The sequence below is a fragment of the Berghia stephanieae genome, chromosome 13, assembly GCF_034508935.2.
Source record: "Berghia stephanieae isolate SIO BIC M18660-M18661 chromosome 13, UCSD_Bste_1.3, whole genome shotgun sequence".
Classification (NCBI taxonomy): domain Eukaryota; kingdom Metazoa; phylum Mollusca; class Gastropoda; order Nudibranchia; family Aeolidiidae; genus Berghia; species Berghia stephanieae.
Genome location: NC_088372.1, coordinates 17,729,989 through 17,742,669, shown reverse-complemented (window position 1 = coordinate 17,742,669; position 12,681 = coordinate 17,729,989). Strand labels below are relative to the sequence as shown.

Sequence of the window (12,681 nt, the reverse complement as noted above, 5' to 3'; positions counted from 1 at the left end):
TTCAGTAACGACCTAAATATAACAGAGAGGAGGTCAAAACTGTGTTATAAAAATATTAAATGTTGGCCGGTTTGGTGACGAATCAAAACGCGACATTTGTCGTAAAATCACATCTCCATAAAAGAGTGTGATAATATAAGATGCCCGTTAATAACTTGTTCGGTTAAATATATCCAGTTATAAAAGAAGATAGTGCAAAGCTGTGTGCGTAAAATATATTTGAGAAGAACAGTTATGTTACCAATACTTGTTGGGCCGTGTTTGGTACAGAGTGAAGAAGTATCCACACTACACATCTTCTTCACGAACATTCAGAGCAACGTCACGACAAGAAAACAGAAGAGCAAACCTGAGACGACATCAAGACAAGATTTGTTTGTGTGTATTGTATTGTCTTTAAGCGTTACGGAATAGGAAACGTTTTGATTGTCAAAACGTTTGACATTTTCTTATTCTTAAATAAAGTTATAAATTAATTAATTAAATCATAGGACTTGTTTAATAATTTAAAGCTATACTTTTGTTGGGACCTATTGTAATATCATTAGTCCGACGGTGGTTGAAAATGTCATATTTATATATATTTATATATAGACGACAAAGTGATGTTAATTATTATTCCCCCCTATTATTCTTGGGTGGTCCGGGAAACTCAATGGAGAGCGATCTATAGATAGTTCGAAGATGACGTCACTCAGGTCTTTGTCATTGTTTTTTGCCATCCACGTTTATGAGTGTTGGTCCATTATACTTCCAGGTGGCAATGTTATGAGCTTCTTAGCCAAGCGCATACTATCTATATTAACTTTACATGTGCTCGAGGTCATTGATCAAATTGCAAAAAGTGCTCAAAGTGACCCACATAGTGAAAAGTGCTCACAGCTTTCGAAATATCTAACATCACGATTGGCCATTTTGTTAAGTTTGACACATGTGTATGTTTACAACTTTCATAAACAAAGCAGCGTGTTTACATTTTTCAAGAAAAATCCAATCGTTGTACAGCAACAAAATCATGCGATTAATGACTTGGTTGGACGAAAACCTGAATATAGATCGCGCTCCCATTGGATCGTTTCACACACAAAGAGTTCAAGATCGTTTATGGGTGGTCGAATTTTTTTTTCCAACGTCCATGTTGATCCAGCAGTGATTAGGTAGCTGAATCTGTAGCTGTGGTAGAAAGTAATTTGTAGCAGTAGTAGTAGTAGTAGTAGTAGTAGTAGTAGTAGTAGTAGTAGTAGTAATAGTAGTAGTAGTAATAGTAGTAGTAGTAGTAGTAGTAATAGTAGTAGTAGTAGTAGTAGTAGTAGTAGTAGTAGTTGTAGTAGTAGTAGTAGTTGTAGTAGTAGTAGTAGTAGTAGTAGTAGTAGTAGTAGTAGTAACAGTAGTAAGTAGTAGTAGTAGTAGTAGTAGTAGTAGTAGTAGTAGTAGTAGTAGTAGTAGTAGTAGATAGTAGTAGTATAAGAAATAATGGTGTGTATTGCAGTGCCGAGAAAAGCTAGAACATAACTGATGACCATATGAGAAAAGCGAACCCACTTGACATATATAAGTACAAATGTGTATGATACAAATAGACACTCTTTATTTAAATATATTGTACATGGTAATGTGATAACACTGGTCATAATTTACTGATTTCTTAATCTAATAAAAGTTCGTAATCAATAGATATATCGTAAGTCTCACTGAGAAACAATAATGAATGCATTTGTTGTCCGATACAGTCCCTTGATTGCTGTCAAACTAATCATTACAAGAACGGAATCAAAGCGGTCTCTCTCTCTCTCTCTCTCTCTCTCTCTCTCTCCCTCTCTCTCTCTCTCTCTCTCTCTCTCTATCTTTCCATCATTCTCTCTCTCTCTCTATCTTTCAGATTGTGGCTTATCCCCATGTGTTGGAGTGATTTGTTTATTTGTTTGTTTTTAAGGGTTTTACTGCACTTGCAAAACATTTAGGCCATATCAGTGCCAGTAAAAAGGAAGATAATGGGACAGTAAAACGTTTTAGAATTAAAATTAAAGCACCCAAGAGAAAGTAAGACAAAGGGGAACTGGGAAGAAATAGGGGTTAAATGAAGATTCCAAGAACATACCACCAATGTACTTAGTTTGAAATCACCTATAAGTCTTATCCGGACACAAGCACAGGATCCAACAAAGATGCTTACAACATCAAATGCTTACATTATATATAAAAAATAGCAAATATAATAACACATAACAGAGAAATGATTTACAAGGGGAAAAATTATCGTCTCCTAAAATAATAACTGCATTCGACTGGCTGTTTCCCTCCCAGCCAGGAATCTGGCCAGGGCCAGGACCAAACCAAGTAATCTCATTCAAGGACAAAGACATAAAGCATGTTGGAAAACAGATTATAAGGGGATAGAAGCCACAGTTAGGGTCTCCTTGCCCGCGTTGGGAGTTGGAGTGATAACGTGAACTCACAGAAACCATCAAGCAGTGAGAAATAATGTTTACTCACGTTGTCCTTATAATAGTAATTCTAGTTTTGGGAACACTAAACCCTCTCCTTACCAGCTATAGAAAATCGTCACATTCGTAACGATACAACCAACATTTTTCATATTCAAATTTCTTTTGTACAGCATAAAATTTAAATAAAATGAAAAGTGTGTTTTAGAGCATGTTTTGCTAAAGAAATTATGTATCGCATTAATTTTACTGCTATTTTGTCTGGGTGATAAAAAAATTTATTTTGTGTTAGTTGGGTGTGATTTTTTTGGGGAAAACCTTAAAAATGGCCGGTAAGGAGAGGGTTAAGGGACAAACGGTAACAAATGCATTCCGCCAATAGGGCAATGTAGCAGTATCACAGATATGTAAATGACGTATTTTAAAATGAAAGTTCACCTCTCTAGGACTTTGCCAGTTTTGGGAGTTTTTAACAATATGAGGGTCTTTTATAATCTATCGATATTTGAAGGACGAGTTTTCTGACCAAAATTTTTAAAAAGCGTTTTTTTTTTCAGAGTATGATTGAACAGTTAGAGCAGAAATATGACTTTAAATAACTCAATAATCCTATAAATGTTTGCTCCTTTTCAAAATTGAAAAAAATGTATTCACAATGAGCATGTATCTACATAGATAGTTTTATTCAACTATCATTAACATGAGAAATCTAAAAACAATAGCTTTGATACCACGCCTATAATTTGTCTCAGAAAAAAATGTCATAAATAGGCATTGGGTAAAAGAAACCTGGGTAAACTATGGATATAATCGGTGTTAGGGATTGAGTGAGTTAAAACCATTCAGTAACGCAATTTAAAATTAAATTAATGTTTTCAGACACGCCGACGTCTCATCAATGCCAACTTATCCGAAGTCCAATGTGTATCATTAATAAATAATTACTCTTATTGATTTTACCTGTTTTCATTTGTTAATTGGAAATTCTCGATATGTCGATTCCAACTCCCGTGCGCAAGAAATCTCGAAAAATCTTCCAAGGCTACCATAATATGTGGTGACGTGATTTTTGTTTTGTTTTGCATCCGGGCGTATAGATGGAATGAAGATGACGTCACTGAGGTTGTTATTGCTTTTTGCCATCCATGTTTATGAGTAATTCTCACTAAACTGTATTAACCAGGCTATAAACGTTAAAAGTTACACATAGTTTTGTGTGTTCGTCCGTTATACTTCCGGATGGAAATGTTGTGAGGTTCTTAGACAAGCGCATACTATCTATAGTTTAAGTGACGTTACGAAATTTGAATACCGATAGTGATTGACCAAACAGTTTTCTCACAATGCCGAATTCCTTTGATCTTCTCCTCATTTGCAATAAAATTATTGACTCAAACTTTAAAATGTTTACAGTAATGCTGTGTTGAGTTAGTGAGTTGTGCACACGAATCTCGTGAAATGTAAACCCTTGTTCAGTGATCGTTATCACAACAGAATTCATTGCCTATAATATTGCTTATGTTTAACATCAAAATATACCGTTAAGAACAAAAATCCCATGGCATGTTATTGTAACCAATGCAAAAAATATCTTAAAGTCACTAACAATTCTAGTGTTTGAGCGTAGCCATCATTAAGTTTTATAGATAGGATGCGCTTGGCTCAGAAGCTCATTGCCATCCGGAAGTATAAGGGACCAACACACAAAACTGTGTGTATCCATGAAAGTTTATAGTCGGGTAAATGCAGTTCAGTGAGCATTACTCATAAACGCGGATGGCAAAAAAAAAACAAAACAAAAACAATAACAAAGGCCTGAGTGACGTCATCTTCGAACTATCTCAAAACTAACTCAAAAAGCAAATAATGACGTCAAACTGCCAGTCCTTTTGGATTTCAGTATCAGGCTATCACATAACGATGGCAACGCTGACACTGACCAAAAAATGACGTCAATATGCCAGTCTTTTGCCGCAAAAGAAAACAAATCGTGAGTTGTATTCAATGGGCACGATCTATATTACATTTCCATGTGCTCGAGGTCATTGGTCACATTGGAATATTATGTGCTCAAACTGACCCAGATAGTGTCAAGTGCTCACAGATTTTGAAATGTCTAACATCACGATTGGACATTTTGTTCAGTTTGACAGATGTGTATGTTTATAACTTTTGTAAACAAAGCAGCGTGTTTACATTTGTTTAGAAATATCCAATTGTTGGACAGAAACACATCATGCGATTGATGACTTGGTTGGACGAAAACATGAATATAGATCGCCCCCATTGTTCAACCAATGAAATAATTTGTTTTCTTGAGCTCTACTAACGGCAGCTCACTAGACACTACACAAACCTAAAAAATGACGTCAAACTGCCAGTCCTAGAGGTTTCTTGTGTCAGGCTATATATATGTTAACGATGGCTACGATAGGAACCAGTTTTTCGACACCACAAGTTTCTTTCCTACTGCCTAAAATAAACATTTGAACTTGAAATTGAGCTATATATTCTTCGAATATCATAATTTTAATACTGGGCAGGGGCCGGGGGAGGAGGATAAGCAGGGTCCATCGGCTGTGTTGTGGGTTGACCAGCACTCTTGGGGTCGTATTGGGTTGTGTAGTTTGGACCCATTCCGGGCTGCGTCGGGTAAGTCGATGCTCCGTAGGCTGGAGGTTGACCAGAGGCAGCTGTGGTGTAGGGATTAGGCTGACCGTTGGCTGTTTGTCCGTAAATAGGCTGCCCATAGGCTGGTTGTCCGTATGCTGGAGGCATTGGCTGCCCGTACACTCCAGGTTGGGCTCCAGGATAATGATGAATTATTGTCGTTGTTGTTGTCGCGGGGAGAATCTGGTCGTAAACAGACAGAAATGGTTCTATTAATATGATTTTTTATTATTGGGAGTATCTATCAATGCAAATGTTTGTGCTTGAAGCTCGAGGAAACGAAAAAGAATAGCAAATGGAATGTAATCTTTAATTTAAATAACCAAGATATACATCCTGGAGGTTTCAGGTTTCCTCTTTATCTTTTAAACACGACGAATGAAACACTAAAGACGCCATTCTCTCATCTCTCATTAGTCTTTAGAGTTATAGATAGAATGAAGTTGACGTCACTCGGGTCTTAGTTATTGTTTTTTGCCATCCATGTTTATGAGTAATTCTCACTAAACTGTATTATTCAGACCATAAACGTTCATGGTTACACACAGTTTTGTGTGTTGGTCCGTTATACTTCTGGATGGCAATGTTGTGAGCTTCTTAGCCAAGCGCATACTATCTATATATAGAATACGCTTGGCCAAGGAGTTCACAACATTGCCATCTGGAAGTATAACGGACCAACACACACATTCTGTGTAACCATGAACTTTTATAGTCTGGTTAATACAGTTTAGTGAGAACAACTCACAAACGCGGATGGCAAAAACAATAACAAAGGGCTGAGTGACGTCATCTGCATACTATATATAAATAAGGCTGAGAAGCTCACAACATTGTCATCCGGGAGTATAACGGACCAACACATAAAACTATGTGTCACCATGAACTTTTTTTTATAGCCTGGTTAATACAGTTTAGTAAGAAGTACTCATAAACATGGATGGCAAAAACAATAAAAAAGACCGGAGTGAAGTCATCTTCGTTCTATCTATAGATAGAATGCGCTTGGCCAAGAAGTTCACAACATTGCCATCCGGGAGTATAACGGACCAACACACAAACTCTGTGTAACCATGAACTTTTATAGTCTGGTTAATACAGTTTAGTGAGAACAACTCACAAACTCGGATGGCAAAAACAATAAAAAAGACCGGAGTGAAGTCATCTTCGTTCTATCTATACAACGTGGAGTTTTCAGGTTTCCTCTTTATCATTAAACACGATGAATGAAACACTAAAGATGCCATTCTCTCTTTTCTCATTTCATTAGTCTTTTGTGTTATAAACTTGGTATAGATAGAATGCGCTTGGCCAAGGAGTTCACAACATTGCCATCCGGAAGTATAACGGACCAACACACAAATTCTGTGTAACCATGAACTTTTATAGTCTGGTTAATACAGTTTAGTGAGAACAACTCACAAACGCGGATGGCAAAAGCAATAACAAAGGCCTGAGCGACGTCATCTTCGAACTATCTATCGATAGTTCGAAGATGTAGTCACTCAGGTCTTTGTTATTGTTTTTTTTGCCATCCGCGTTTATGAATAATGCTCACTGAACTGTATTAACCTGACTATAAAAGTTCATGGTTACACAGAGTTTGTGTGTTGGTCCGTTATACTTCCGGATGGCAATGTTGTGAACTCCTTGGCCAACCGCATTCTATCTATAACGGTGTTGTTGTGATGCTTCCACCTTATGGTTATATTGTTGTTATGCCTCGATAGAATGAAGTTGACGTCACTCGGGTCTTTGTTATTGTTTTTTTTTTTACATCCGTGTTTATGAGTAATTCTCACTGTATTTATCATACTATAAACATCCATGGTTACAAACATAGTTTTGTGTGTTGGTCCGTTGTGCTCCCGGGTGGTCATGTTGTGAGCTTCTTAGCCAAGCGCATACTATCTATTAGCTTTTGCAAGAAACCCAAAGATTCTGAGCATCACTCACAATTTTAACACAGATGATTGAAAAAAATGCATAGTGTTGTCATGTGCTGCTATGCAATAGGATTCAATAGTCTGATGTCACGTCGCCCAGCAACGAGAAGCTTGGTTCTAAACAAAGAAAATCGTTACTTTTATTCTTCATGTTGGCTAGAACTTTTTCAGATGTCATGTGATCAGAATATATAAAAGTCAAAATATGATCAGATTTATAATTCTTTTCTCCTCTAGATACACTTTTATGTGTCTTTCATTAGGGCGTCCGTCATTGTTCCGATAGTTTTGAACGAGTTGCTAAGTTACTATGCGTCATTACGAGGGAAGTGACGTCACAACTGTTGAAGCCTATTATTGTGTCAAAATAGCGTGACCAATATTCTCTAACAATAAGACTTAATACGCTTCAACAGTCGTAACGTCATTTCGTAATGACGCATGGTAACTTAGTAACTGGCTCTAAACTATCGGGACAATGGCGGACGACCCTATGAAATGTTTCTCTAATGACCATAAAAGCGCATCCAGAGAAAAAAAAACATTATAGATCTGATCATGTTTTGACTTTTATACATTCTGATCACAAGACATAGGAAAAGTTATTGCCAGATTGAAGAATAAAAAGTACAGATTTTCTTTGTTTAGAACCACGATGGCCGCCGTTGCTGGGCGACGTGACATCAGACTATTGAATAAAATTATTCGTCTGTTTAGCTCGTACTATCTAAATAAAAGGCAGCTGATGGAACGAAGGCATGTTTGCCAGTAGATTCATTGACGGGAAATAGTTAAGGGAGAGGAACGGGCTAGTAAATGGCAGGAAATGTTCTAGTTTGGTAAGGATTATTTTTAAAAAATTGAGCTTTTATACAGCGCAATTCCCACTAAATGTGCTCAAAGCGCTTTACAAGGGGTCCCTGGCTAACAGCAACCTTTAACATTTAGGACGGGTGTGATGGGGCGTAGTTGCACACATAAATAATGGCTAATAATCGTATAGTGTTTTTGTTTGTTTTTTGTTTTTTTTTTGATAGATGGTAATGATATTCCTTTGCATTGTGTTGTAGATGTTAATAATAACGAAAGAGTTCAAAGGCCGATGATGATAATTGAATGTACATCATCAAGACATTCAAATAATAATCCAGATTCCAAGTTTCATTTCTTACAGCTTTATTGTTGTGATAAATTCCAAATCCAAATCAAATAGCATGGTCATAATTAAATCAGTTTCATAAATCCCATATCCGTAAAATCAATACAAATGTAAAGTCATTTTGCCTAAGTAACTATTTTCAAAATATATGGAATATTTCTAAATCCTTACAAGCAAATAAATGATGGTGAGCACAAAAGGTTTAAAGTGTGCAGCTCATAGCGAAGTAGAATGCAGAATCGAATCAAAAGGTAGAATCTCGTTTTCAATAGAAACATCCTATTTTATCCCCTGTAGTGATTCTACCCATAATTCCCTCAAATCACGCCTCCTTGTAAGTTCGACAGTTCCTTGACAGTCTAAATGCCAAATACCAAGTAACACCGATGAAAGAAAGTAATTTTCTAGTACTCAATATAATGACCAATCCTTTAACTTTGGAACGTAAAACTGTCCTAGACTTGCCGATATAATGACCAAGTTTAACTGATATACAAGCACTGTGAACTCATTAAACCCACTTGCTATAAGCTAACTCTCTTACTTACGCCCCTTTCTTAGAATTTAAATTGACTTAAAACAATTTCAATAAAAAAAAAAATAACAGTAAAAAGATTAAATATATATGAAACGTCCAACTAAAACGCTATAAACAAATTTAAGAAATAGTCTATTTTAAAAAAAGACAATACTTATACCAGTTAAATATTTAAAAAAAAGTAAACTTTAAATTCAAAAACACCAAAGTTGATTACAACATTTATATATATTGATTTCAGGTTCTAAAGTATTACAACATTGATAAATTCTCAAACATCGGATTTGATTACAACATTTATAATATATCGATTATACTTTTAGTACTTTCAAATTACAAGATCACCAGTAAGGCACCTATAAGTTAAAAGTGATTAAAATTTAAAATTACCAGCACCAAAATTGATTAAAACATTTATATATTTATCGATTATACTTTTTAAGGTATTACAACATCGACAGTAAGATATAAATTAATTGAAACAAATTTTTAATGATCTTTTTCACATTAAATTCAATCTTCATAGCAATACAAGTGTTAATTCTCGTCATATTCCATCACATATCCATATTCTTGCTTGAAAAAGGATGGTTCCCATTTGTGATATACTCACGTTATCTTATTAAATCTCAAATTCAACTATATACGACATGGGTGATAATCTCAGCTTCCATGTATGTTTACTCATATACTGTTATCTCAAAACCAATACCTTGTATATTCCCTAGACTACTACTCAATATAATGACCAAGATTAACTGATATACAAGCACTGTGAATTCATTCAACCCACTTGCTATAAGCTAACTCTCTTACACGGGACACGACGCCTGTTAGGCGATGTTTTCGGTCAGAGACAACGCTGTTAACCAGGTATTCATTTTACACACGAATAAGGTGAGAGAATGTGAGTTAAGAGCCTTCTCCAAGGACTCAACTCTGCGGCCAGCGAGGCTCGAACCCAGGACCTTCCGATCCGAAAGCAAGTGTCATACCATAAGACCACATAGCCGCAGAACGCTCGAACCCATCATTTTCATACTCATTGGCTGTTGAAGATTATACATTATGGGGTCTTAATTTGACAACAATAGTAATGTTATATTTCCGGTCACTCTTATATTGAATTCCCTTTTCCGCGGCAGGTTCACCCCTATAACAAAACCATTTTGAGACGATACATCACATATTCGTTTTTTCATCCTTACTTTTTTTCAAAATGAAAAAAAACACAAAGACAAATAAAAACAACAATCAAACAAACAAACAACCCCCCCCCCCCAAAAAAAAAAAAAAAAAAAAAAAAAAAAAAATAAAAAAAAAAAAAAAAAAAACGAAAATTATAACCAAACGAGAAGCCAAACAGACAATAAATAACAAATTAACAAAAACATAAAAACAAAACAAACAAAACAAAAAACAAACAACCAAACAAAGAAACAATACCAAGACTTCCAACCCAGCTGTACCTGTGGAGGGACGTAACTCTGATGTAAACAGACGGCCCCGACGATGAGGCCAACGATGGCCACGAAGATCAGATAGAAGGACGTTCCCAAGTCCCACTCGTCTTCGTATTTCTCATCATCTTGGTAGTTCGTACCGTACACAATGTTGCCGATCACCAGGAATCCAACTGCATGGATACAACAATAAACATTTTTTAAAAAAAGTTATGGAAATAGGGAACAGTTATGTGATTTAAATGTACTGGTTGAAAGTGTGTAACCAGTCATCTAGTTTACGTAAATAAACACACCGCCATATCAATAGTTGAATTACAAAAAGTAGGTAAATGTAAACTTAAAAGTTTATAGTCTCTGTGTGTGTGTGTGTGTGTGTGTGAGAGAGAGAGAGAGAGAGAGAGAGAGTGAAAGAGAGAGAGAGAGTGAAAGAGAGAGAGAGAGTGAAAGAGAGAGAGAGAGAGAGAGAGAGAGAGAGAGAGAGAGAGTTAGTGTAGTGAGAAATAAGCCCGTATCTGAAGATAGAAAGCTGCAAAAACCTGAGCCAAATTTAGGTCATCTATTTTTTTAAAAACTAGTAAAAAGCCCGCAATTTCGCGGGGAAAGAACTATTTGCATTCGATATTGCCAGAATCATTTTCTTGATTAGCTTGATTACGATTTGATGCACATTTTAATCGATGTGCTTGTCGTCGGTGCCATGCTTTATTCGGCATGATTTTAGTTTATCAGTCAGTAGATATCAATATCAATAAGTCGCAAGTCTTTACCACGCTTTACTTGGGAAAGCTTTGCACTACATTCAATACTTCACAAATTAAAATGGCGGCCGAGAATCAAAACAATGGATAAATTAGGACATTTTAAACTTTCACAAATCTATCAAGGTTTGTTCTTGAGTTTTTAAAACGCTTTTATATGATGACAAATTGAATAAATAAACGCTGGACAAAAGATCAACGGTGAAAATACAAATTGAATGAATACTGGGGATGTAGAAGCTTTCGGAATGTCTCCCCTTTACTTAACTTATGTGAGGTCAAATGAAAATCTGAAGCGGACGCGAAAAATATCAAGTCCCCGAATCTGTCTACTTTTGGTTTGTTCGGGCTAGAAGCTAGACAGATCCACTTGACAGTTTGCCGACAACTTTTAACTAAATATTTCCCAGGGCAATAATTATCACATCGATGGCATAAAAACGACAGTAAAATCAGCAGTAATATTCGTTGATGTTGTTAATCGGTGAAACTTGTTTAAGATTTCTGTAAATTTTTTTATGATATCTGTTTGACTTAACGAACTTTCAAACTGACTTTAAATTATAAAAGAAAATCAAGTTATCTGTTTATCTATCTGTAAACAATACATTTCTATTTTTCAAATCTTTCAGTAGAGTTGTGCGCCATATCAATTTTTTAATTGACTCAAATAAGCACAATGTTCTCCACAAGGCTATATTTTTAAAAAGAAAGGATAAAGAGTTGAGGTTTGCATTGTTCATCATTTTTGAAAGTTCGTACCGTACACACTGTTGCCGATTGTCAGTTATCCAATTGTATGGATACAACAATGAAAATATATAAACGTAATGGGAATAGGGATCAGTGACATGATGTAAAAATACTGGTTCAAATCCCCTTGAAAGTTGTAATCAATACCATTATCATATTACTTACTATTATTACTAGTTTCTTCTATAGATAGTATGCAGTTAACGTCAATGGGGTCTTTGTTATTGTGTTTTGCCATCCGCGTTTATGGGTAATGCTCACAGAACTGTATTAACCTGTCTATAAACGTTCATAGATACTCACAGTTTTGTGTGTTGGTCCATTATACTTCCGGATGGCAATGTTATGAGCTTCTTAGCCACGCGCATACTATATATATATATATATATATATATATATATATATATATATATATATATATATACATATATCATCGCTGTTATTATGATAGACATTATAAAGAGTCATCAACTCCCAAAAACAGCCATAAAGGCGATAATATCTTATGATCGGGAGAAAGATAAAGTGAGTAGATGTGACTCATATATAAGGGGACAAAACAAAACAAACGACGTTTTGGACTTTAGCCTTCTTCAGGTTAACACGAAACATATTATATGTATTACATTAACATACAAGTTAAAATATTATAGTTTTTAATATCTTGGGGAAAAATTATTTATAATTAATTTATTTCTAATCGAGAAAGAATTCATTTCATTACTTGCAAGGGCGACCAAGATATCAATAGCCACGACAAAGGATTTGGAAGCGGATTTCTGGGATAACTTGTAGGAATAGATGAAAGACAGCACACAGGCGATGAGGGAAAGCGAAATGGCAAGACTCAACAAGGAACGAGTACCATAAACATGACCTGAAATAGAGTGACATAAACTATTAATACATGATAAAAGGAACAATACTTTTACTTCCACTGATAAACA

At 35.5% G+C, this 12,681-nt stretch overlaps 1 protein-coding gene across 1 annotated transcript in view; it reads right to left on the bottom strand.

Annotated features, from left to right (window-relative positions):
* Positions 1–1,566: 1,566 nt before the first annotated feature.
* Positions 1,567–12,681, bottom strand: part of LOC144959309 (uncharacterized) — a 27,185-nt gene continuing 16,070 nt past the window's right edge. Inside the window, exons 3-5 of the mRNA XM_078891857.1 lie at positions 12,459–12,611; positions 10,227–10,393; positions 1,567–5,297 (exon numbers count right to left, since the gene is read on the bottom strand). Coding sequence (XP_078747983.1) covers positions 4,974–5,297; positions 10,227–10,393; positions 12,459–12,611 — 644 coding nt within the window. The 3' untranslated portion in view covers positions 1,567–4,973. The remainder of the gene's footprint in view (positions 5,298–10,226; positions 10,394–12,458; positions 12,612–12,681) is intronic.